A 25468-nucleotide genomic window follows, 5' to 3' on the forward strand; every position below is an offset into this window, starting at 1 on the left:
GCCACCCACGAGGCTGGCGACGGAAGCTAACGGCTTCGGACAGACAGACTTGTCAGAATTGATGATTTATAACCAGGGCGTTTGGCGAGTTCTAAAAGCCGGTGTGGGTTATTGCAGCGCACAAGGGCCCAGGTCGGGGCGCGAGCGTCGAGATTTTAGGCAGGAAAAAAAAGACTCGGCAGAAACGTTAAAAAAAATAAGAATTGCCGCAGGTTTGTAATTCGGTCTTGATGACTGGGCCGCTCACGGAGTTATAATAGCGTTTCGTCGGCAGGCGTGCGGAGCTAGGAAATAAGACACCCTTGCTGCGGTCGGCTCAATTCATTCCTCCTCAGGCCGACGTGGCCAAGTAGCACTGATGAAACACAACTCCCACGCTGCCGTCCGGGGGTGCGGGATATATAAAAGAAAGTACGACGCTCTTCTAGTCATCCCAAGAAACAACGCATCAGTCATAGCCGGTTGAAGCCCGGTGCACTGAAGGGCCTCGGCTCCCCCCTCAGTCCAGGCAGGAAAGACAAGCTTTCACCAAGAAGGGCCAAGATCCGTAAAGACTGCGATCATACGAAGGGTCCTGATGTTTGCTTTTTGTTGTTGGGTATGTTCAAGGTGGTTGAAGCGAATAACAGCATAGAATAATCTCAAAGCATGTTCGACGGCCTTTCCCAATGGCAAGTCCAAAATTTCCATATTTGTGCTATAGGTATATATATACAACGGAGGCCAATAAAGAATACAAAAACTAGCCAAAAGAACCAAGGGGGAGCGGCCTGTCACCACAGGCGTATGTCAAGCTAGTACCAGCAAATTAGTATTATATATGCCCTTCGCTGTTCCCGGTGCAGGGCGAAGAGCCGCCAAACAGTAATCTGAAAGAACAGGGCCGACCCATGCACAACACGCAAGGCGACCTGTCCCAGGAACCAGCAAGATATGCCACCCGCACCGACTCAATTCGAGAGTCGGGTGACGCCTTTTCCATATCCCAACAAAAAGAGATCAATAGAGCTGTTTTTTTGTTTCAAAATCATCTAGCACGAAGGCCAAATAACGTGTCATTACTTCATCAATATTAGTTCTTGCAATCCTCAAACTCTCCCGTAACGAATCGAGGGAAACCCCGAGGCTAAAACATATAAAAGGACTTGCTAGAATCATCTAACACTGGTCGATGTCGGAAACTTTGAAGTGTCTCTCGGACTCTGGGATAATTCGATCTTCTTCGACACCGTTGAGGGTGGGGAGCTCCATAAGAGCAGATTCAATGATGCCTAGTGCTTGTTTCATCTGCTCTTCGGATATGACCAATGGGGGTGCGAATCGGATGATGTTCTGATGAGTGGGTTTGGCCTATTGAAAAAAAAGGACGTTAACTTCTAGAACAAACAAAATAACTCGGAAAGTCTCCTACCAGCAAACCCTTTTCTTTCATGAGCATGCACAGATCCCAGGCAGTGTGGCCTCCCGTCTTGCTCTCGTCCACAACCACGGCATTCAACAGTCCACGGCCACGGACAGTCTGCACAATTGGGCTCTGGATGGCGGCAATTCCGTCTCGGAAGATTTTGCCCATCTTCTCAGCACGCTCAGTCATCTGTTCATCACGGATGATTTCCAGTGCTCGAATGGCCACGGCGCAACCCAGTGGGTTTCCACCGTAGGTGGAACCATGTGTGCCAGGCTCGATGGTCATCATGACATCCTTGCTACCCAGGACGCAAGAAACCGGGTACATGCCGCCCGAAATAGCCTTGCCCAGGAGGACCAGGTCTCCCTTGATACCGCTCCACTCTTGGCACAGCAGTCTTCCGGTCCTGGCAATGCCGGTCTGGATCTCATCGCAGATGAGCAGGGCATTGTGCTTGTCGCAGAGGGCACGGGCTTCCTTGAGGTAGTCGTCGTCGGGGACGACAATGCCGGCTTCTCCTTGAATGGGCTCCACTAAGAAGGCGGCGATTTTGGGGCCTGCGGCTTCAAAGGCCTCCCGGAGGGCCTGCTTGTCGTTGAAGGCAATCTTCTTGTCGGTTCCGGGGATCGTGCTGCCGATGTTAGGAAGGTATGGGCCATAGTTGTCCCTGGATTCCGGGTCAGTGGACATGGAGATAGCTGCAAACTGAGAGGATGAGAGAACGGGTCAGCGTCTTGGACTACAGGCATGGGCGGGGGGAGGAAGGACGAACAGTCCGGCCATGGAAATTGTCGGCCACGCTCAACACGAGGGCTTCATTGGGCGGAATGCCCTTGACCTTGTAGCCCCATTTGCGGGCAATCTTGATACCAGTCTCGACGGCTTCCGCGCCCGTGTTCATGGGTAGCACCATGTCGTAACCGAAGTACTTGGTGACGAACTCAGCGAACTTGGGGAAGACATCGTTGAAAAAGGCCCGCGAGCTCAGCGTGAGCGTCGCGGCCTGCTCGGTCAGGGCCTTGACCAGCTCCGGGTGACAATGACCCTGGTTGACGGCGGAGTAGGCGGAGAGGAAGTCCAGGTAGTGGCGGCCCTCGGGGTCCCAGACGGAGACGCCGGAGGCACGGGCAAAGACCATGGGGAGGGGATGGTAGTTGTGGGCGGCATACTGGTGCTCTGCGTCAATGGCAGCGGAGGTGGACGCGGCGTGGTACTGGGCGGACGGCATGGCGGCGGGCTTGTTGAGGTCTGGCTTGGAGGGCGTGAGCGAGCTGGGAGGTGCGGACTGGGGGGTGGCGATGGGGGACATGGCGGGAGGGGAGCGGGGGCGCGGGGGGGGGGAAGCGGCGTTCGGGGGGGAGAGCGTGGAGGGGCGGAGGCCTAGAGCTGCGGGGGGTCTCCGGGGGGCGGGTCCGGGGGCGTGGGCGCTGGGGTTTGGGGGGGCTGGAGCGAGGGCAGGAGGCTCGCGGCGAGGTAGCCCCGGGCGGCCTTTTATAACCCGCGCGCCGCCCGCCAGGCTCGGGCGCGCATCCGATGGTATCCTTCCCGCTAGACCGCTAAGTGCAAGCGGTCCCCGGCGCGCGCTCCACCGACGAGCAAGGAACACTCGACTTGGGCCGCTCCCACGAATCACTGGCGGGCGGAACTGCGCGCGCATTCGTCATCTGACCCAAGCCCAGCCGGCGGAGACAAAACCTTGGCTGTCCGGCTATTTCACGCCCGTTTGCCCTCGTCGTCATTGGCGCTCGCCGGACTGACTTTCTCCCCCCCCCAATCCTCCTCCGCCTTCAAGCGACGAGCGCGTGCCGGCCATGGCTTCGTCGCCCTCACGCCCTCGTCTGTCTGGCCGCCCGGCGCCCGCCCGCCGTCGTATCGCCGCCCGCGACCTGCTGCTCTTCCTCGTCGCCTTTCGAATTCTAAATGCCCTGTGCGTCAACACCTTTTTCCAGCCCGACGAGTTCTTCCAGTCACTGGAGCCAGCATGGCAGCTCGCCTTTGGCCGCGGGTCCGGCGCCTGGATCACCTGGGTAACTTGACCCCTCGCTTTCGATTGGGGCTGCAGGAAGAAAAAAAGGAAGAAAAATAAAAAAAAGGACACAAAGCACACTGAACAGGCTGACCAGAATGCTGTTCCCCTAGGAATGGAAGCACCACCTCCGATCCGCCCTCCACCCCTATCTTTTCGCCGCCGTGTATTCGATTGCCGACCAGCTCAGTCGTTACGCCCGCCTGTCGCCGCTGGGTCGCGCCGATCTTTTGATCGCGGCCCCCAAAGCAACACAGGGCATCGTTGCAGCGCTGGGAGACTACTACACCTGGCGGCTGGCTGAGCGGGCCTTTGGCCAGGACAGCTGGCACGCGTGGTGGACGGTAAGGACGCAGCATGCCCGCATGCGGCGCTTTCATTCGGCCTGCTAACCAGTAGCCCTCTCCTCTAGCTCGGTCTGACAATCCTGAGCCCCTGGCAGTGGTTCTGTTCCACGCGAACCTTCTCCAACTGTTTGGAGACTACGTTGACCATTGCGGCGCTATGCTACTGGCCCTGGGGTTGGAGCGTATCTGATCGCAAAGTCAAAACCCCCCAGCCCGATGGCACGCGGACACTGGCCCATTTGCGGAGCTGTTTGGTGCTGGCGGCCCTTGCATGCGTCTTGCGGCCTACGAATCTCATTATCTGGCTCTCCCTGGTCGTTTGCACCGTTTTCAAGACCATTCCTCGCGACGGACTGTTGTCAATCAAGCACGTGACGCTTATACGAGAAGCCACAGGCTGTGGGTATGTTAAACTTCGACCTTGGAGATACCAGTTACCGTGATAGATACTGACATGGCCTAGCTTCTCTGTGTTTTTGTTGGCCCTTTTCGCCGACCGTGTCTACTATGGAGTTTGGACTGTGCCCCCGCTCAAATTCCTGTACTACAATGTTGCTCAATCTTTAGCAGTGTTCTACGGGAGAAACGACTGGCATTATTATCTTTCGCAGGGATACCCACTCTTATTAACGACCGCTTTACCATTTACAATAGCGGGGTTTTGGAGCGCCTTCACTACCCCTGCGAATGCATCAAACAAGCTTCAGACATCGATTCGAGTGCAGCTTGCCACTGTCTGCATCGCCATGCCCGCGATCCTTTCGTTTATATCTCACAAAGAAGTTCGTTTTATTTACCCGCTCCTGCCACCCTTGCATATCCTCACGGCACCAGCCTTGGAAAGCTTCTTCAGCCCTGCGGTATTTTCTGCCTCAGGGTCGTATTTTCCGCGCAAATTATTGCTTGCCTTTCTTGTCCTGGTGAACGTGGTCATTGCGCTATACACCACCCAGTCTCATGCTTCTGGGCCCGTCAAGGTGCTTGATTACATAAGACGCCAAGATGACCGGGTGTCTATGCAAATCGACGCCGACAGATCTCGCCCGCTACCGCCTCTTGTATCCCACTTCTCCTCCCCGGTCGTGTTCTCCAAGGGCCTCACCGTCGGCTTCCTAACGCCATGTCACAGCACTCCGTGGAGGTCTCACCTGGTATCGCCAACCATCACTGCGTGGGCGCTGTCATGTGAACCCCCCGTGAACCTCAACGTCTCGCAGCGTGAAACCTATCTCGATGAAGCCGATCAGTTCTACGCCGATCCAGCCGCATTTCTCCGGCAGAACATGATTGGCGGGCTCCGAGCCTTCCCGCGTGCTCCCACCTACCACACCAAATACCCAACCCAGGTCGCCATCGCAGAGGACAAGCACCCTTGGCCGGACTATCTCGTGTTTTTCGCCCAGCTCGAGCCCTCGATGGGCTCGCTGTTACGAGCTTCGTCGTACGCGGAGTGCTATCGCACCTGGAACACGGCGTGGCACGACGACTGGCGCCGCAAGGGGGACATGGTGGTGTGGTGCCTCGACCCCGCGGTGCAGCGCGACTGGCGCGAGAAAAACAAACGCCTGCACGTGCACGAAGACGGCTGGGAGGCGCTCATGAAGAGCAAGGTCAAGCAGTTCGACGCCATCCTCGAGCAGCTGGGGAAAGAAAGCGCCGACGTCTGGAGCGGGAAGAAAGCCCGCCGATGGCTCCCGTCGCTGTCGCTTCCTAGAGGCTGGAGCTGGGGCCCGCCTAGTAAGTCGTTCGCGGCAAATTGGCTGTGGAATAGAGGCTCGCAGACTACCCAGTGGCGCTGGTCGTGGTCGTGGTCGTGGCCGTGGGTGAAAAGGCAAAAGCTGTCTTGGTCTGATGTGATGGTGGCGTGGTATGATAAGATTCTAAGTGACAGGTCGGAGCCGAAGTCGTCGGATCTATGGTCATGAGCCATGGGCCCAGGATGCGACATTTATATAATGCTAATCTCGCCTCTGTTTTTCTTTTTTATTTTTTTTTTTCCGATTCGGCTTGTACATATACACGTAATCTTCTTCCTTTTATTTTAATATTTTTTGATTTTTAGATTGATATGAGAGCGACCTTCGGCTAAAATCTAAGAACCTTTGATCACGAAATATTTTCGCGATGTCTATTTAAGAAATACGATATATCAAATTCCGAATATTAGCAGAGTACAAATTCTCTAAGCAGAAAGGAAAGAGTAGATGCTGCAGTGAGAGCTCGAGAAAGCGAAGGTGAAGGTACGGGTATCTCTTAAAAATAAGTATATAAATCCCATGCATATGCTACTTGAGAAAGAAATGATGTATCTGCTTGAAAATACATGGAAGAAAAGAAAAAATGGATATGCGGAGAAGAGAACAATACAAATTATGCCGGTCAAGTATCCCAAAAAAGAAAAGGAAATATGTAGTTGTGTTCAGACGTGAAGTGCCCGCGTGGAGAAAAAAAGAACATGAAAAATACAAAAAGTCCGGGGGATAATGTAAAAGAACGAAAGAGTTAAGAAAGACAGGTCATCGTTGCAGAGTTACAACAATTTTTGAATAAGTTTCTACTGCCCATACCGCGCACTCAAACTCGCAAACACATCAGGGCTGTGCCGTCCATTCTGCGCCCGACGAATGTCCATGCTCTCCTGACTCATATGGGACCGGACAAACGGTACATTGCCGTTTTTGGCGCTGGCCATCATGCCAGGATTGGTGGCCGGGGGGAGGGCAGCATTGGCGTTTGGTGCAGTAAAGAAGGGGTTATGGCTAACCGGTGGTGCGCTGCTGGGGACTGGAGCGGGCTGGTTGAAGGGCGGTTGGGAGGGGGCGGTGGTGGGGTCAGGTTGGAGTTGGGGCTGTTGTTGTGGTTGTTCGAGGATGGTTGGCGGGGGTTTGGAGAAGGTGTAGAGGGCAAGGATGCTTGATTTGTCCATGCGGCTGGGTTGTGGAGGTTGAAAGGGCTGTGGTTGTGGTGCTTGTTGGCTGTACTGTCCTTGGAAATATGGGACGGGGGAAGAGTGTATGGGAGTAATCGGAGCGCTTTGTGGCATCTGGTGCCCCAGTTGCTGTTGCTGTTGCTGTTGCTGGGGCGTGTAGAAGGGAGAGTTTGAGATAATAGGCATGGTGTTAGCATGCTGAAGTGGGAATCCATCATGAGCAGGGCTGGCCTGGGCAAAGTGTGAATTAGGAATTTGGGGTTGGAAGTTGCTCTGCATGCTTTGTGAGAAAAAAGGGTTGCTAGGAGATAGATTCTGCGCTGGGGGCGCAAATGTCCCTGCAGCACTGTTCACAGGTGGAGGGGACTGGAAGAAAGGATTATGGCCGCCATTGATAGCCCCAGGGGTTGTTGTGAACGCGCCCTGGGACGTCATGGTGACGGGCGGCGTCATGCACTGCTGATGCATCCTTAGTGAAGCTTGAGCCTGTTGACTAGGGTAGCCCCCTGTCATGTTTGGAAACAAAGGCTGAGATACCTGCAGATTTTGAAAAGACTGCTCCAGGGACGGAGCGGCACTGGACTGTGGAGGTGGTACGTCGAATGGGTTATAAGAAGTTTGCTTCTTCGCAGCCACCTCCTCAATGCTACTACCTTGTGATTCCCGTCGATTTATCGATATTCCCGCGGAGCTTCGTGAGGAAGAGGAACCCATTTTATCAAATGGGTTGGTGGAGCTCATAGGCGTTGCAGTACAGTCATACGTATCAGGGAATTTAACACTGGTGGGTGATTTGAGAACAGGAGTGCGGGACCTCGATGTTGGCCCTGAACGCTCTCCCAATCTCACAAGGGCATCCACCGTCCGGTCCACGTCACCGTTTAACCCTCTGAGAACTGTTGCATTCCGTTTATCATCGGGGAAGCCCATATTCCGCAAAATTCCCAGCTTCGTTTCGAAGGAACCGTTCGAATCATCGACGTTGAACCCAAGAGACCGAGACGGCTTATTATTGGAAAAGATCGAAGTGGAGCCGAATGATTCACGACGGGGTGATGCTTTGTTTAAGCCAGAATGCGAAGAAGACGATCGAAGGCCAAATCCGAACCGTCGGCTAGGCTTTGGTGGCAGGGGAGGAGGGGAGTCCTCAATAGGCTTGCTGATATAGCTTGGGTCCTCTCTGCTGGGGATTTTGGGCTTCCCGTCCTCGAGGACCTTGGATTCGTATTTCTGACGAATGAAGCGCTCCATGGCGGAATCGGCTTCGTCGGCATCGATGGGAATAGGGGGTCTGATATTCTTGGGATTGTATATGCCATTCACTACTGCGTTTCCATTTCTTTTCATATTCTTGAGGGCACGATGTCAGTAGCGGTCCAAGGCAGGAATTGTAGTCTTTTCCCAACTCACATCCACTTGGTCTTGGGACCAGCTGTCCATGCTCAGGGACTTGACCTTGGAAATATGGGTCCCCAGCTTGCGATGCAGAGCAGCGCACCGCATACACAGGAAGACGCCGAGCTAGATAAGATGTCAGCCATCTCCAGTGGCGGGACAGGGCGGGTGATGGTGTCACGAAACGGCGGGCAGGGGAGGGCGGCAAGACACTCACATTCCAACTTGCCCATGCTAGAGACGATTGACGACAGCGCAGCACCAGTCAGCCCGAGGGGTTCTTTGTTTGTTTGAAGGGGGGGTCCAACAGTGGGCTGTTCACCGCGGGAAAGCTTACCGGGATTGCGCGCGTGGCAGTCGGCACAGCGGTCGTTGCCGGCGACGGACTTGAGCAGGTCCTGCAGGGCCCTCTCGTTGCGCGCCTGCTGGCGCTTGCTCAGAGCGGACGCCATGGTCGGGCGTCGGGGAGGCGGGTCGCGCGAGGGTGATGGAAGTGTGCAGGTTGGGCGGGCAAACCAACCAACTAACTAGTTAACGTACTAACTAGTTAGGCCGTTCTCCTGAAGCGAGCCCTGACCGGGTTTGTGGCCAAGAAGGTGGTTGTCGGGGGGGTGCAGGCGATCTCTCTGTCTCTCGCCAGGACTGCAACAGACGCGCTGCCTGGGAGCGAGCTGCACATCGGCTGCGCGCTGGGATTGCAATCCGGCCGTGCGCGCGCGCGCTCTCTCTGCGGTGTAGACAACGAACAGGTTCGACGGGATGTGGGATGGGAAATTTTGGCGCTGGGCAGGCCGGCAGGCCAGAGTGAACACGAGAGCAGCGCAGCCCAGCCTGGCTAACTAACTGACTACGCCACGCTTGGGAGAGTCTAGACGGCCGTGCTTGGCGCGGCGAGCTGTCGAGCAATAATGCGTGAGTCGCTGCGACGCCTGCTTCTGCGCCGTCCAGCTCCAGGCCTGGGTTTACACTCACTCACTCACTCACCACAGCTGGCTGATGGGTGATGGATGGGCTGCCGGCTGGGTCGCTGGTCAGATCCTGCTACTAGCTAGCCTGCGCCCGCCCAGCAGCCTCCCCGCCGCACCAAGTGGGCAGGGCCAGCTTAAGATCAAGCTCTGCTCTTGTCAGGCACGCTGTTTCACGTCGCATCGCACGAACTCGAGCGCGGCCCCTCCCCCCGTGTCGGCTGATCGGTCGAGCATCGATTCGATCCCAGACAGACTAGGAGCATCGACGCCTCTGCCCCCGCAACAGCATTGTTTCATTCGTATACTCTGTATATCATTGACTCTGCTTCGTCCGTCAAGGCATCCTCCTTTTTCTTCTTTTCCAAGCAAACGGCCGAGCACCGTCCACCGAAACGTCGCCCGCCACATGCTGGAGGAACGGGTCATTGTGGGCGCTTAGACTCGTCTAATTTGATATCGGGAGTACCACAAACACCACACCCAAGCCCAGCAAGCCCTCTTACCGGCCTCAGAACCACTGGCTTGCTTGCCGCCATCGGCACCTCCCGTTCTCCAGCGCCGGCCTGCCTCGTTACCAGCGCTCTCTGGCCCGCCCGCCCGCCCGCCCAACGCCAGGCAGTGTCGCCGCCTCGCAGCTCGCCGTTTTGATTGGCCGTTGGGCTTATCTGATCGCCCGCCAGGCGCCAAGACAGCAGTGTTCCGGAAGCTGCAGGCCGCGTCTGATTGGCGGCAGAAAACAAAGGACGGGACCCGTGCAAAAGCGTGTGATTGGTCCTGCCGGTCTTGGACGCTGCCAATGCGCAGTACGCCGCTTGGCTGTTCCAGGTTAGCGCTGTATTGAGCGTTACCAGGTGGCAGGTGACCTCGCTATTTCTTCCTCTTCGCCGGCTCCTTCGCTCCGAGCCATGAAAGGGGCGGGCTATTTATAGGCTGGTGACTCGCGATAATCTTCAAACAGTGGGATTGATGACCTGCATACCACACAGGACTTACTGCAAACATACTGTGGGCAGAAGTCTATGTGCTTTTAAAGGAGACGAAGCCATACATGTGTTTAGTGGCCATGCTCCATTAGGAGTGGCACATTGAATATGAAACAGATTGCAAAGCTTCTCTGATGTCGCTGATATACCCGCCCACTATGCCTCCTGGACCCGTTTGAGGACGCAGCATCTGTTTTGAGACAATCAAGCTTCCTTTTAGCCCAGGCTAGCGAGTCCTTACTTTCACTGGCGCGGCTCCTAGAACCAGCCACCCTGCAGGGTTGTGAAGCCTTTGCAGCCACGGCTATCCGCCCAAGCAACGACTGCCTGTTTACCCCAGCCCTATGACATATGTAGCTAGTGGTTATGGCTCTAGATTGCGCTATTACTCCGTGCTCAACGTCACCTTATGATATACTCTGAATACCACCATACTATGCGATTGCTTGGAAATTTTGTTCATACAAATGTGCAGAGTGGACGGTAAGGCTCCAACAGGTACTATCCTGGAATCAAATAGACTGCAGACACAGCAGGTGGCAGGAAGAAACACATGTGTCTTGTCTGTGCAGCAATTGGGGGGGGTTCAGCACTGTGCTAGTAGACATTTGCCACATTTCGTTTGGTGTTTAGCGGTGTGATCCCCCTGGTATCCCAAAGAGAGGCAAGCAACGACAGCTTTCAGGTAGGTTCGGTAGGATCAATGTGCTGCAGTACTGCCCTGAAGGCAGGCTCCCGCTGGATTGGTTACATACAGCAAGATAACAGAAAAGCTGGCTAGCGCTGACAGACTGTGGCTAGCCACCGGGATTGCGACATCCGCCTGTTTTTTTTGCCATGTGTGAATTACTGAGGTTTCTCGAGAGGCTGAAAACTCACCATCCTTGCTGGGAACGCTAAAACGGCCGAGGTGTCATCACCAAGCCAGCAGGTCTAAGGGGGGGCTAGGTCAAAAGGCCTGGCGAACCCAGGTGAAGGAGGACTTGGTCTGAGGGGGTGGTGAGATAGTGCCCAGCCGAGCCACTAGGAAATGCCGCAAGTGTCTCAGCATCGGGTGGGCTGGGGGATTGGCTGTTCCTACAAGTAAGTTATCTATAGTATCAGGTTGCAGGCCAGAGCATGCCAAACGGGCACGGAAATGACAATCATTGATCCGTCAAGGTATTGGCGTAGCTGCTCCTCAGCGAGTCAAGCAAGTAGCCGTCCAGGAGTTGTTTGACGGGATCCTTTGGGCTGACGGGTGTCGTGGCTCGTGTGGTGTGTGATGGAGATCACGCTGGGCTCTGCGGGAGGATTTGTCGTCTGCTACCCCGACGTTACGAAGGCCACCGCCACCGACGCAGCGGAGGCTCGGGGCTGTCGACCGAATCGTGAACTATGTAACTAGCTCACCTAGTTAACTAACTCGGCCGCGAGGGCTGCTGGCACCGCTGCTGACGACGGGGCGACAGAGCGACCGCAAAATGCCACACAAAGCAAGGAAGCATAAATTCGCTTAGGCTAGTTGCCGCCTTTCTTCCCCCCCAAAACATCCCTGGCGGCTTTTCTTCCTCTTTCCCATCCTCTCTGCCTCCTCCCATATTATTATTATCATTTTTCCCTTGTCAGCCCTCACGCTCTTCTTCTTCTTGTCCTCCTCCCACCGCGTCAAGCGAGATGAGATGGATTGCGTACCCACTCCGCGCCCACTCCCGGCCAGCCCTTTCTGCCTGCTGCCCCTGATCATGGAGCGTGATAGCGCGGTGCTCTGGCACTGCTGCTGCATCCCGAGCTAGGGCACAGCACAGCACAGCACACTGCCCGTCACCACCCGCGCCCACGATGTCACACGCTCGGGGTCGAGGCGTCATCTTGTTCGCCAGGCGGTTTCGGGCAGACGGGCGGGCCGTGTATCACCGCCCGCCGGGACTCTGCTCGACGGACGACGGCCTCGACGATTCGGGACGAGTCAACCCGCGCTGCCCGTCGTGCCTGTGTACCAGCTGAGCGGTGCTCCGGCTTGCGTGTCGCTCGCATGGGGGGTCTCGGCCCCTGGCAGCACACCGTCGCTCCCTCCCTCCGTCCCTCTCTCCCTACCCCCTTTCGCGGTGCGTATCCCGCCCGTCCTCCGCGACGCTCTGCTCTCCTCCTCCTCCCCGGCCGCCAGCGCCCTCCATCCAGCCCTTCCCGCGCTCGTCCCGCCGCCCGCGGCCTCGCCGGCCCGCTGCTGAGTCAGCACGGCAGCGCGTACCGCCGGCGCGTATCGTACGGCCGCAATACGGGCCCCCCCGGCCCGCGGCGCCTTACCTAACCCGGCCTAGTGCGGCCCGCCACCGCCCATCGCGCCATCGCCCGACTCGGCCTAGCGCCACCACCCCCGAATCGCCCTTTGCCGTTTCGGGCGCGTCCAGTCTTTTCCCAGCTGGGCCGTCGCTCGCTCGCTCTTCGTCGTCGCCCTCGCTTGCCTTCTCTCCTCCTCTTCCTCGCTCCCTCCTCCGCTACTCTCGTCGCCCGTCTTCGTCGCGCCCGCCTACTGCCTGCTCGCCCGTCTCCCTGCTCGTCGGCCTGCTCCAGGCGCAATCTCTCCCCCCCGTCCCCTAACGCCTCCGGCTCCGCCTATGGCCACCTTTTTAGCTTCTTGAGTTTTTTCCCTTCAACCGTCCTTGCCGTCTTTTCTCCTCTCCCAACATTCAACCACCAACTTTTGTCACGCAACCACCCTCCCTCCTCCCTTGAACCCCCGTCTGCCGTGCGCTCTCCTCCCAAGCAGCGTCTCTGTCGATTTTGTTCGCTTTATATATTCTCTTGCCCGAGACTGTGGCCTGTGAACCGCACGTCTCCATGTTGGGAGCCTGTTTTCCTTGTCATCGTGCACCACCACCACCACCAACACCTGTCGCTCCGTCGACCGTGTCTGTCCACTGCGCTCTTCTACCCTGTTCGAGTCGCAAAGTGTACCGAGACCCTTTAGTTCGGATAAATTCTAGATAATTACCACGGCTGTTTTATATATTTGATTTTTTCTTCGTACTGCGCCGCCATTTTTTTTGCGCCGTGCCTCCACGTCCCAGGGTAGTCGTGGCCGTTTGTTTGATGGCAGCAGGTGGCATGCGCCAACTCCTGTTGCCTCTCTTGCGGTTTCCTCCTACTGCCTCCGATTCTACGCTGTTTTCCTGCTCGGCTCGACTGGCGTCCGCCATCGCTGGGTCGGATCCTAACGCCACCCTCGCCTCTCCTCGTTCGCCCACCCAGCAGCAAGCCCCCCCGTTACAAGCCTAGGGGGACACCGTCGGATTATGACAGAGGCCTCCTTTGCCAACACGCATTCCACGGCGCAGCTTTTCCCGGTCACCGCTCCCAAACTCTCCCCTCCTGCCGTCAACGGTGCCAACTCCGCGCACGAGGATGATGAAGAACCCTACACCATCAAGTGCATCTGTATATTTGATGATGACGATGGCAGCACCGTCTTCTGCGAACGCTGTGAAACGTGGCAACACATTGTATGCTACTACGATGGTCAAGAAGTGCCTGACATTCACAATTGTGCGGACTGCGAGCCGAGGGCTCTCGATTCCAAGCGCGCCACCGAGCGGCAGAAGAAACTCAGGGAGCAGAGCGACAGCGGTGACCGGAAGGGTAAGCGATCAGGCGCAAAAGGCCAGAAGAGGAAGATTAAAGATGTACCATCGGCGGCGACTGATGGGCCCAATGCTTGCGGTTCCCACGAGCGCAGCGGCTCCACCTCTGGCTCCAGAGAGCAACAGCCACAACCGAAGAAGCGACCGACCCATCGTTCATCCGCCTCAACCAGCTCGGTAGGCACTCCAACCATCGGTACCGACTCGAAAAAACGCGGGACGTCGTCGGCTACTGTCATGGCATCGCCCATTAAAACTAACCCTCACCCACCGATTCCTTTATACTCGCAAGAGTTTCTTCACCTGTACGACAACGACGAGGTCAATACTGACATGCATGGCAACCTATTCGATACGCTCGAACTAGCCGGCAATTTAGCATCGTGGGTTCAAGATCCTGTCGCTCTTGCTCGAGTCGCCAACGGCCGCACTTCCAAGGAAGTCTTCACGTATTCCGACCAGCTATTAGATTCGTCGAAATGGCCCGCTCTTTCAAAGCAATCGACGACGGATACGAGTATTGACTACCAAGGAACACATCCTAGCTGGCGCTTTCTGAAAGTCGAGAAGGATGTTCGCAAAGACGAAGTCATTGGCGAGGTTCGCGGCAAGGTAGGCCACTTTCGTGATTACTGTCTCGATCCAAGTAGCAGATGGCAAGAGTTGCGACATCCGGAACCTTTTGTCTTTTTCCACCCACAACTCCCGATTTACATCGACAGTCGGAAAGAGGGCACGTTGCTGCGCTACATTCGTCGGTCTTGTCGACCTAATGTGACTCTGAAGACGTTTATCACGAACGAAATTGAATACCATTTCTGTTTCGTCGCAAATCAGGATATTCCCAGTGATTCCGAGGTTACAACAACGTGGTACTTGGATCCTCAACTCTTCCCGGCTAGCAATGGGTTTGTGAAGCAGGAGGGCCCTAGCGAAGTTATCCCGGATGCCGCGGCGATTTCGATAAGTAATGTTCTCGCTCACTTTGGTGGCTGCGCTTGTGATCCGTCTCAGACATGTCTGTTGGCTAGTGTCGACCGCCGCCACCACCCACGCTCCCCCGAGTTAAACGGCAAACAGGTAAATGGAAGGCGAAAGAAAGGCAAAAATAAACTGAATATATCTCCAGCAAGCACTGGCTGCGCGACCAATAGTCGTGCTGGTAGCGAGGTTCGCAAGCACCGAGAAGATGAGGATCTCGCCGAAAGCAGGTCAGTATCTGGCTCTGTGCGGGATCATCCGCATAGTCGCGACATGACACCCACGGTCCACAGCCCAACAGATGCCTTTGCAGCAAATGGTCCTGAGCTTTCGGCTCGGGAGAAACGCAAAATCGCCGCAGCCGAAAAGAAATTTGAACAGCTTGAGCACGATCAACAACATGCCCACAAAAAACGACGTCGGAATAATGCCAGTGCCAGCATACCGGTATGTCCCATCAACATTGCAGAATTTTTCGGATGTTTTCGGTTTCACTGTTTCTAATGGTTTGCAGAAATTTCCAGGTCCCTCGAAACCACCCCGGTTAGACACCATGCCTGCACGTCGATCCCCTAGTGTTTCCAACAAGGCGTCTCCCAATTCTGCGGTATCAAGACAAGAATCCCGGCCCACTCCCAAAAACTCGGCTACTAGCACTCCTCGAGTTGGGTCACCGATGATGCGCATGGGTTATGTTGACTCTGGCATGCAAACTGAGTCAGATGAGACCGATCCACATTTTGTTCCACCACAACCGCCCTCGCACCCCCCCTTTGTTCCTCTTACCAGACGCTTACTTTTCCAATACCACCATGATCGCTTACACATCGAAACCAACGGAGTTGATCCTGTTTCGCCAAAACGAGCGAGCGCCAGCATGCCTCCACCGCCCATAGCCAGCATCAAGACATCCTCGTCTCCACAGGTCTCGGATGATATTGAAATGAAGGATGCGGATACAAATCCCACGCCCAAGAGATTTGTTCAAGCTGCCACTCAGTCCTCTGACTTAGCTGGAGAGCCATCTAGTCAGCTTTCGTCTCCATCGTCATTTCCGTTACCTTCGACCGCCGCCCACAATTTCCCTGTTCGCCTTCCGCCTGTTGGGAAGACGGAGGAGGCCCCTGCCAGTGCACAAACTACAAGCCCGGCATCCCCCTGTCCTGACACACCCGTGACTGACGTCTCTCCTTCTCTTCCACCACCACAGAAAGCCAGGCCGCGCCTTTCACCGATTGCCTTGAAATCCGGTTTAGGGATTTCAGCTCCAAGCCCTGTTAAGAAGAGGATGAGTTTGGGTGATTATATGTCACGTCGGGGCAATCTGGCCACATCCACCGCGGACAAGACTCAAGTGCAGAGTCCCGACGGCCCACGGCAAGCTACTCCAACTTCGGCAGTCGCTACCAGTATGGAGACTGCGCACCCACAGGCTAGTAGGCGTGTTGATGATATTCTTAAACGCGAAAGCGATCCAGCCCCTGATATTGAGATGAAGGATGTTCCCCCTCCACCTTTATCTGCTGGCCCGTCACCTTCCCCCGCTTCTGTCCTACCGCAAGATCCGCGACTGAAATAATTTTTCGAGTTGTTTACTTATTATAGTCTTGTTTCTCGATTTTTCATTTTATTCTTTGACTCACTGATATGCTTCTGTTCGACCACTCTGACCGATGTTTGTTTCGGCGATTTGTGTGCTTTTCTGATATTCGGCGTTTCCAGCGTGTGAAGTCTGGTATGAAAAAAAAACCTGTGTCGATTTTAGCCTTGGGACAGGGTTCGGGACAAGGCGTTTTTCGTGGAATGGGCGGGATCCTTTTTTTTTTTTGTTTTTTCTATTTTATTCTTCCAAAGTCGATCTCGTTCTGGGATGGGAAAATTTGATTGCCAGAGCACAATGGGCGCTGGGAAATACTTGCGTTTTTTTCTACTGGGAGGCTATTGTGTTATATCATGTTTCGAGTATATTCAGCGCCTGATTCATTTTTTTTTCCTTCCCACGTTTGCCATTTAATGGTGTTTTTGTGCAAGTGCACTTGATGGGATAGTGATGAGATATTTCTCTGTAAACATGTTATTAGTCTATCACCTCTAGTTAATCAGAGACCCATTATGGATGCCCTACAATAACCAAGCACATTGAATGCCATGGATAGCCTTTTCTCTCCCACTGCCAGTGATACCAGTCACGTGAGCAATCAGCTTGACTCAAACCTCGCCGTTGCGCGTTCGACACACCTCTACCACCAGCACGCTGACCTCTGTGCTGACCTCGAAAAAATCTCCTTGATTCGGTTGATTTAATTTAATTCTATCACCCTCCGCGCCTCAATTGCTGGTGCATTCGGAGGTGCCGCAATGGCGACCACTGATCCCAGCCTCTCAGATCCTCTCCTCGCTCTGCGCCGTGCGCTCACGTTCGGGACCCCTCCTACGCTGACGACTTCCGCAGACCTCTCTACCGAGAATGTCACCGAAGACCTGATCGAAGCCACTCATCTCTACGTCACGCAGCCCATCCCCCAAGCGCTCTCGCTCTCGACACCCACGCGCTTCGTCTCCGCGGCCGCGCACCAGCACGCCATCGACCTGCGCAGCATCTACTTCGCGTGGCTGAAGAAAGACGTCGCGATCCCGGAGTACATCTCGTCGGCGCAGGAGCTGAACGATGCGCTGAAGAAGAAGCAGGAGGAGAGCGGGCTGGCGGAGACGCTGAAGATCGAGAACCTGGTCTTTGTCGAGCGCCTGGACCTGATCACCTGGCTGGAGGGCGCGTCGGAGGAGAGCGAGTACATTAAGCCCTTGGAAGGTGTGGGCGTCGCGGGCGCGCAGCCGGCGGCTGGCGCCGCCGCTGGTGGTGGTGCTGTCGCCGGCGGCTCTGCGGCCCCAGCGGCAAAGGCACAGGCCGCAGCGCACGCGGGCGGACGGCCGGTGAAGGTTATCGATGCGAGGTTACAGCAAATTTATAATGGGGAGCGCAAGTTGGGAGACCGGAACTCGGTGCTGAGAGGAATTCGGCCGACGGTAAGAGTGCAAGGCTGAGCGTGGTGATGCACAGCGAGAGCATGACTAAAAGTGGAAACACCCTGCTGACAATTATTTTGTTTGGATATAGGATTTCTCCCACGTTCGGAAAACTGCAGAGAAATTCCTTGGACGTGGTCGAGCAGGCGCTGCCCCGTATACGTCCGGCGGCGCAAAGCCAGGCGCCAAATCAGCCATTCCCACTCCTGTTCGCGGCCTGATTCCCAAGAAATCTATGGATCCAAGCTCGTCACGCAGACCAAATCCCATCATCCTTGTTTCCCCCTCCGCTTCCTCTCTCCTTCGCATGTCGAACATCAAAGCCTTCCTTGAAGAAGGTACTTACATCCCACCAGATCATCCAACTCTCTCCAGATCCACCGGTGCCAACCGTCTTAAAATTTCCCGCGCTCTACATTCCGTCCACGACTCGTCATCCGCCGGTGGACACAAACCTTCTACATCTCGCAGTGGGACGGTCTTCATTCTCGTCGACAGCACTGCGGACTTCAAGCCGGAGTACTGGAATAACGTCGTTGCCGTGTTTACCACGGGTCAGACCTGGCAATTCAAGTCGTACAAGTGGTCTTCTCCCCCAGACCTGTTCAAGCATGCAACTGGTGTGTATGTTGGGTGGAGAGGAGAGGATGTTCCTCGAGATGTGAAGGGATGGGGACGGGGCGTGCGGACATTTGCGCTGGAGCGGTGGGATGAGAAAAGTTCTGGTCCTAATGCGATTGGTGGCCGGACGAGATGGAGGGACCGGGAGGTCGTGGAAGGGATATGGGGCGCGATTGAGGAAGGGATGAGGGCTAGAGGTTGGGGATCGAAGTGATTTTACAGCATTATTGCGACTATTGCCGTATTCTTTTCTCGCTTTCCCGGTTTTTCTTCTAGGCTGGTCGAATTTGTCGTAGGGAGTTGGAGTTTTCCAGGGGTTTTTTCTAGACATTTGAACTCTTTGCATATTCGAGATGTAATCGCTCATTTTCAAAAAGAAATATGGAAGAGCTTTTACGGGGGCGATGCCCTTTACTTCCTGCGTGCGATACTGACATCTATCATCCATCTCGAGCTTTGTACGGAGTACGGAGTGCTTGAGGCCTGAAATGGCGTCAATCGGCATCGTTTGCCAACCGAGGTCGAGTTGGCCAAACGAATATCGGCTTGGTACAACATGGTTCCTGGATCAGGTACCAGTACCCCGTAACTCTGCTCAAAAAAAAAATCACCAAGCAAGCCATCTCCAACTTACTGTCGCGATTCTTGCGAACCCACACCCAAGAGTTGTAGGAACAGAGAATCGGGCCCGGATGAGCGAAACCGGAGCAGGACATGAGCAAGGTTAGAAAAGAAGCTTAAGAACCAAGATGCTGCAAGAATGAAACACCCGTTCCACCCCCCGTCCTTGGGAGGTAGCTAGGGCTGTCCCGCCCCTGCAGAATGCTAATAAATCTTGCCACGACCGACTCCTTCGCAAAGCCCGACGTTCAGCGGAAACAACTTTCTTGGTTCTTCTTGCGGCTGCCTAGGAATACTGGGCATTCTTTTTTTTTTTTGCCATGGCATTCTTCACGATGCTAGTGGGCCCGCAGCCCGCTTGGGGTGCCGGGTCTACCGAGTCAGCAATAATTGCCCCAACAGTTCATGCCGAGCCGGGCCAACATTGCCTCTAAGAGGAGAAAAGGAACGAGAATTTCACGAAATGGTAAATCGTGGCCAATTTGTGTATTACGGAGAAAATAAAGCGGATAAAACACTAGGAATTATACTACTGGGTTATGCAGACACATCTAGTGGAGAGAGGAAGAAATAAGCAAGGAAATAACGCCATCCAGATGCTCTAATCGTTCCGACTTTCTGCGGGTAAAATTAAGGGAATATTTCGCAGAAAATTAGAAGAGCCAGATTTGGAGTTCAAAAGAAATCGTCAGGATGTCATGCGTCTATGTAAGCCAAAGGCGAAAAGAGAACGAAAAAAAAAAGGACGAGCTTGCAATTTTGGACAAGAGCTTCGTCAAACCGAGAAGAGAGTATTTGTGAAAAAAAAAAAAGAAAAAGGATAAGGAAGAAAATATCCCTGTTCACTTGGAGCAGGTTTTTGCTTGACAATTTTTCCAACACTGATCCGCCCATGTGTTATTTTTAGTCCAGAAGTCCATCCAAAGCCTTAAAGGAAAAAACAAAATAGCAATGCCGTGTATGCTAGAATTCTGCTCAATCGGCCCACCAAAGATATAGAAGAAAAGAAGAATTTCAAGAGAACGAATAGAACTCGAAAATTATCAGGTAATAAAGGAGAAGTCAAGGGACCTCCCAACCCCGTCATTCAAAGAGTATCAAAAGATGATCAAGTTAGAATTTGAAAGAAAAATCAAGAACATCCTTTTTCAGATGATCAAACCAACTTGCAAGAGTGGTGCGCCCGTCCGTGTTTCCTTTGCGATACAATTTGAGTAAATATCATGTCACTCTGGCATCAAATTCACGGCACACGCGGATTATTTCCGTTGCATTGCTACTACATGTAGATGCAATGGGGAGGCGCAGCAGTTGCACTCGAAACGTTGGCGAAACCGTCGACTGCGTGGTGAAGAACTAGGATAATCGTTCGGACGGGAGGAAAGGGGAGAGTCTGAAGGGAGAAAAAATACAAACGCAAAACGCTGGGGGTGAGAACACATCCAAATCGTTGCATTTCATAATGGTCATTCAGGGAGTCTATGTGGATATGGTTGCTTTGATGTTCTAAGTCGTCGCTCCTCGTTTAGTGAAAAATGAGGTCATTTTCACAGTGTCTAAAGTTTTTAGCGTGCAGCGCCCTCGTCCATGTTGAAATTGGGTTGCCAGGAGGGTAAATGAATAGCGGCAGCGGAAGTACACCGTCACGGTCTTCCGGATCGACTCTTCGTGCGTTCAGGAACCGGCGTCTGAGTAGGAGAGTATGATCGACCAGGGCCGCAGAGCTCAAAGTCATGCTCCTGAAGGATTATCGAGTATCTAGGATCGCGGACGAATTTTGGGACGGAATCCTACATTTATTTTAAGTCAAAATTTAGTTTTGCGGAGAAAATGTAGGGCGGGATATCCTTACACTTGACATCAATTTGAAGACGGAGATCTGAGCTAACTCAAACAATGCGACGACTTCCGTTAAACTCTTAACCATAGCAGCATCATCTCCAACAGCTCTTGTCATACGGCTCGCGAGGCTGTTTCGAAGGGCATGCTCGATATTTAACTCGCAGGGCGATCCAGGGGCAAGGAAAGCATTGTATAAACCTGGTGTGACGTAGGATCGGTTAGACTTGAATTGTAGCTTGTGTACCAAAAGACGACTTACCATATGCGCTCGCCAACGTCTCCCGGACTGCATCCATTTTCGAAAATGTCCCGGTCTTCTCTGCGCGGTGATAATCAGTTGTAAAAGCAGAAACATCGAGATAAAACGCCAAGTTTTCTTCACAAAGCGAGTCTCGAAGGAATTCACGGAATAACAGTCTTAAAGCTGGATCTTGTAGAATGTGATTTAGCCGAGCATTGTTGGAATCGCGTGGCGCGATTCGACCATCCAATGAACTAGGAGCGACTCTGTCTCGTGCAATCCATCCACACACACGCTGGCCATGTTCTGTGATACCATAAATAGCGTATTTTGTTGGCTGGAAGGCACTAGCTGAGGGGCGTTGGAAAATGTAAGCCCTGTCCTCCACAATAGGATACATTAGGTTGTATTTCAAGAATAGGGTCGCGATCTCAATGATTTCCCGGTTGTCAATCGCAGTGCAGCAATCCAGTATCCAATCTACAGCGGCTTTTCCTGTGAAACTGTTTTGAATAAGTTTGTCTCCAATTTTGCGTTCTTTGGCCATCTTGACACCAGTGGTACCAGTGATATAGTCGGTCACTGAGTCGGAATCCGAACTAGATACAGAATTCTTAAGATTAGGGCCATCGACCCCGGCGAATCGGCGAAAGATGACCTCGGTAGTGGCACGATCCCGCGATATCTGGTCTGTATCAAGATCGCGTTCTAAAATGACTAACTGCATAGTGTTTCGGGGGGATTCCAGGACGTCCATGACATGGCGCGCAGTGATTCCATTGCGCTGGCAGAAGCGGTGAAGCACGTGGATTCCTTTGGGGGTTAATTGGTAGAGCGCGCCTTTGAGTGGGAACTGGGATGTTACGCGGCCATCCACTGGTTCCATGAAGCGGGCATCAACAAAGCGCTGGCAGACGGAACGGGCCATTTCCCTAGCCATGGAGAAGGTAGTTGTGGTTGTTGTCGTTACGATGCGAGAGGGGTCCTTGGGATCGGGCATGCGGTTGGATTGGGAGAACTTCAACGATCCAAGATTGTTGATGGCCTCCTCGGATAAAAAGGTGTGGTCGAATTTAGAAAAGCGCACACGGTGGCTCTCTAATTTCAAGCTCACCATCAGAGTAGAAAACAGGTCCTTAAAATCCCGACAAAAGGGCCTGTCATCGCTGGTCATACGCAGCAGGCGTGAGGAGGTCTGATGCATTTTTGCGCTGGGCATTTGTTGAGCTTCAGGTGTGTTTGCCTGAAAGGTATTCCGCCTATTGGAAGGTAATGAAGCGCTAGGTTTGCGCTGATGAGATGGTGTCGAGGCTAAGGAGTCTGGCGACGGTACTGAAATCACGGTCTCAACGTTGGCTTGTGCCAGAGGCGAGCTACGAAAATTAAAATCACCAGAGCGGCTGGCGGTGCCAATCTCGTTGCTCCCACTTCGCCGGCTATTGTTCTCCGGAGAATACTCAGTCGGTGGTAGCGTGGTGTTCTGCGGGGGAGGCAGTTTTAGCTGGTTGCTGTGCGAGGATGCGGAAGAGAAAGAAGAAGCAGAGGATCGCAAAGACGGACTAGACGAGCTACCCAGGGAAACCAGGTTGTTCAGGGCCGTGGAGGTCTTTTCAATAGCAATTGAAGCTAGAGAACGGCGGCTGATGCGGGTAGACGAAAGAGTACTGGAGCGGTTGGGCGGAGGGATATCACCGTGGTCCAGAGAAATATAGGAGCGATGGGGGTACGATAGAGTCTTGGGGCCTTCCCGGTATTTCTCGAGGGCGGAGCGAGTGCTCATTGAAATCTCAGCAACACAGGGCGGAGAGTAGGCGGGAGGGATGGGCGAAGCACGATGCAGAGCACGGTGGGCTCTGTTACGGCGATCGCAAGGGAGGGCGTGCTGGCGGCAGTCGGCTGGTATGGCAACGCAGGCTCGCCAATGTGACGGGGCGAGGGAGCGAGAGAAGGGGCGGAAGCATAAGAGGATGAGGAGGGGAGCGGTGGTACTGGCGATAGAGCGAGGAGGAAGAGAGAAGAAGCAGACGAAGGAGAAGGAGGAGAAGGAGAAGAAGAAGAAGAAGAAGAAGACCAGAAGGCAGAAAACAAGATTACGGGAGAACGATATTAAAGCGGAATTGGGTTTAGCTGGCTGTCAGTGACGGGGACGGGCAGCGTACGGGGTACGTTACGCGGCTGTACGGTACGGCGGCGCTGGTTTCGTAATGGGCGTACGTCCCCGCCGCCAAGGGATCTTCTCGGTGATCAGCCCAGCGCATCAGTAGTCAAGTAGCGCCGTGATGATTCAACGCGTGGTCAGCAGCCAGGGATGCAGGCGGAGGGCCTGAGCACCACTGCCTGCGCCAGGCGGCAGGGCGGCAGCAGCACGACCAGCTCGCCACGGAAATACCACGTCCAACAGCGGCGACTTGGCCGCCTGCGGACCGGCCGCGGAGGTGCAGGACAGCCATAACTACATCAGCAATTAGGTTAGTCCCGCACAGTGAATCAACGGCATTAATATATTATCATTGCTGGCGACACGGGCTACCTGGTCTAGTTCCTTTGGGGTGACGGAGTGCAGGCAAGGCAGCACCTAGAGCCAAAGGAAGTATGGAGAGGCGCACGACAGGGACGTACAAATTACGCCTCCATGGCCCGATCAGTGTGTGGACGGCCAGCAGCAGCAGTGTTATGCACTCTGTATTCCGTATGCACCGGCGTATCGAGGCGGTCAGCAGCCGGGCGGCCGTACGGTAATGACAGGGCGGGGACGGTACGGGCGTCACGGAACCGGTAACGGCGAGCCCCAGCCCCGTCATTCGTCGCCCACGCGCCCGCGCACGAGACGGCGCAGGGATGGCGCTGCATGCAAGGAGAAAAACGTGGCTGGCCAGCGCGCTTTCGGCCTAGCCTGCCCCAGCGCCGCGATGGAGCCTGAGTCAGGCCGCCCGCCAGGCTTGCCCCGTTGGCGGCGTCGCGGCGTGCGCTGCAGCCCGGCTGTGTGCGCGACTCAGTGACGAGCCGATTATCACCGGCATCCGTACAATAAGAGGATGTGTTATTGCAGGCGCACTGGGCGTGCACCGCTGTAGCCTGGCGTGCAGCTGGCCCCTGGGCCCTGGCTCATCGAGCCTTACATAATCCCTCCTCCCCCGAGCTAGCCGCCGCTTGTCTGGGATCGTTTGCTGGGCCAAACTTCCGACCTGCTAGCCAGAATCCTGTCCCCTCCCTGCGCCCCACCGACTTAAAACATGACACGGCCGGGTGGGATCTTGAAACTGTGTTAGCTTCCCTCTAAATCCTCATCGTGCGCCCTAGTCTCACGGTAATCAAACCTCGTGGTGCCTGAAACCTTCCACCACAGACCCCCCGGACATATGTCGGCACAATCCCTCCGGTACGTAATAGGGCCCATTTCCGCAGCGAGCCCATCTTCGGCCGCAGGGCCGCAGCCAAGCAGGCGGGCCTGGCAAGAGTCATTTTTGCATAACGCCCCAAATCGTAAGATTCGACCCTCGCAGGTGACCGTCCTGCAGATGAGGGACAGAAAACGAAAAATATACATAGAAAAAAAGCAATGCCAGCAATGCTACTGTCGCACCCTAATGGCAACATTGCCATCCGCTATTTGTGCCGCCAAGAACGGGATTTGAGCGACCTCAGCCCTTTTTTCTGCCAACGCCATCGCGGGCTTTCTTTTTTTTGACCGAAGAATTTCCAGAAGCCTTGGGCTTCCCCAAAGGTCGTCACTTATGGGCCCGCTTGCGTCTTGATTAGTTCTTTCGCAATCCAACACCCAAATGTCGCCTGTGGGATTGTAGCGTCCACACGGTTCCCTGTTCCTGTTGTTGGCGGCCCTTCAAGACACCCACCCCCTTTCTTTCGCAGCCAAAAACAACGGGTGTGGCTCCCGCTATGACGACAAAAATAACGGAGACAACCCAACAACCAGAGCCCCTGCCGCCACACGCTGGCCGTTCCCCTGAGCCAGCCGCTAAGCCGCCCCCGGCAATGTTCCAGAATTTTTCTAGCGCCGCTGACTCAGAGACTGTGGCGAAGCCCGTGCAGGGGCAAGCGTGACTGGCACTCCGTACCCCGTTCCCGCCCGATCACGGGGCCCACAGGGGTACTTGCCCAAAAGGATGCGCGGAGGTTTTTCGCTGTCTTGCCCCGTTCTGGAAAGGCGTCCGCTTGGCACCGCCTTCATCTCAGCCCGCCCAGCGTCATGATGGGGAGCGAGAGCCCGCCGCGCAGAGGCCACGTGTGTTTGGCGCTGAGAACTGCCCAACGAGGGCTGGCAACCCTGACCCACACTGCATTCTGCACAACCATTGACGCGGAATAATGATGCTGGGGACCGAGAGCTGTCTGACTGTCCGTGCCGGAGCTGTGTGTGTCAGCATTTAGATTGCGGCGGAGCACGTTCTCCATTGCCCTGAATAATAATGCAAGAAGCTGATCATTTTAACTACTCCGTACT

General features: G+C 54.6%; 6 protein-coding genes across 6 annotated transcripts; 3 read left to right on the top strand and 3 right to left on the bottom strand.

Moving 5' to 3' along the window:
• Positions 1–1158: 1158 nt before the first annotated feature.
• Positions 1159–2717, bottom strand: CAR2 (ornithine aminotransferase; the record flags this gene model as incomplete). The annotated part of the gene is made up of 3 exons (XM_049252208.1): positions 1159–1350; positions 1412–2113; positions 2181–2717. 3 exons carry the CDS (start codon positions 2715–2717, stop codon positions 1159–1161), a joined length of 1431 nt encoding a protein of 476 aa, XP_049108712.1.
• A 502-nt stretch (positions 2718–3219) lies between these two features.
• On the top strand, positions 3220–5706 carry GPI10 (glycosylphosphatidylinositol anchor biosynthesis; the record flags this gene model as incomplete). Its single annotated transcript, XM_049252209.1, has 4 exons — positions 3220–3435; positions 3548–3778; positions 3847–4184; positions 4245–5706. The coding sequence occupies 4 exons, from the start codon at positions 3220–3222 to the stop codon at positions 5704–5706; spliced, it is 2247 nt and encodes a 748-aa protein (XP_049108713.1).
• Positions 5707–6335: 629 nt separating this feature from the next.
• GTS1 lies at positions 6336–8557 on the bottom strand (the record flags this gene model as incomplete). The annotated part of the gene is made up of 4 exons (XM_049252210.1): positions 6336–8060; positions 8121–8165; positions 8209–8231; positions 8323–8557. The coding sequence occupies 4 exons, from the start codon at positions 8555–8557 to the stop codon at positions 6336–6338; spliced, it is 2028 nt and encodes a 675-aa protein (XP_049108714.1).
• Positions 8558–13331: 4774 nt separating this feature from the next.
• SET3 (SET domain-containing protein 3) lies at positions 13332–16236 on the top strand (the record flags this gene model as incomplete). The annotated part of the gene is made up of 2 exons (XM_049252211.1): positions 13332–15104; positions 15172–16236. 2 exons carry the CDS (start codon positions 13332–13334, stop codon positions 16234–16236), a joined length of 2838 nt encoding a protein of 945 aa, XP_049108715.1.
• A 779-nt stretch (positions 16237–17015) lies between these two features.
• Positions 17016–18516, top strand: CDC73 (accessory factor associated with RNA polymerase II; the record flags this gene model as incomplete). Its single annotated transcript, XM_049252212.1, has 2 exons — positions 17016–17681; positions 17773–18516. The coding sequence occupies 2 exons, from the start codon at positions 17016–17018 to the stop codon at positions 18514–18516; spliced, it is 1410 nt and encodes a 469-aa protein (XP_049108716.1).
• A 2050-nt stretch (positions 18517–20566) lies between these two features.
• Positions 20567–22786, bottom strand: LOZ57_003160 (uncharacterized protein; the record flags this gene model as incomplete). Its single annotated transcript, XM_049252213.1, has 3 exons — positions 20567–20713; positions 20776–20963; positions 21025–22786. 3 exons carry the CDS (start codon positions 22784–22786, stop codon positions 20567–20569), a joined length of 2097 nt encoding a protein of 698 aa, XP_049108717.1.
• Between the last annotated feature and the right edge of the window lie 2682 nt (positions 22787–25468).

Source organism: Ophidiomyces ophidiicola (assembly GCF_022830035.1).
Source record: "Ophidiomyces ophidiicola strain CBS 122913 chromosome Unknown scaffold_10, whole genome shotgun sequence".
NCBI lineage: Eukaryota > Fungi > Ascomycota > Eurotiomycetes > Onygenales > Onygenaceae > Ophidiomyces > Ophidiomyces ophidiicola.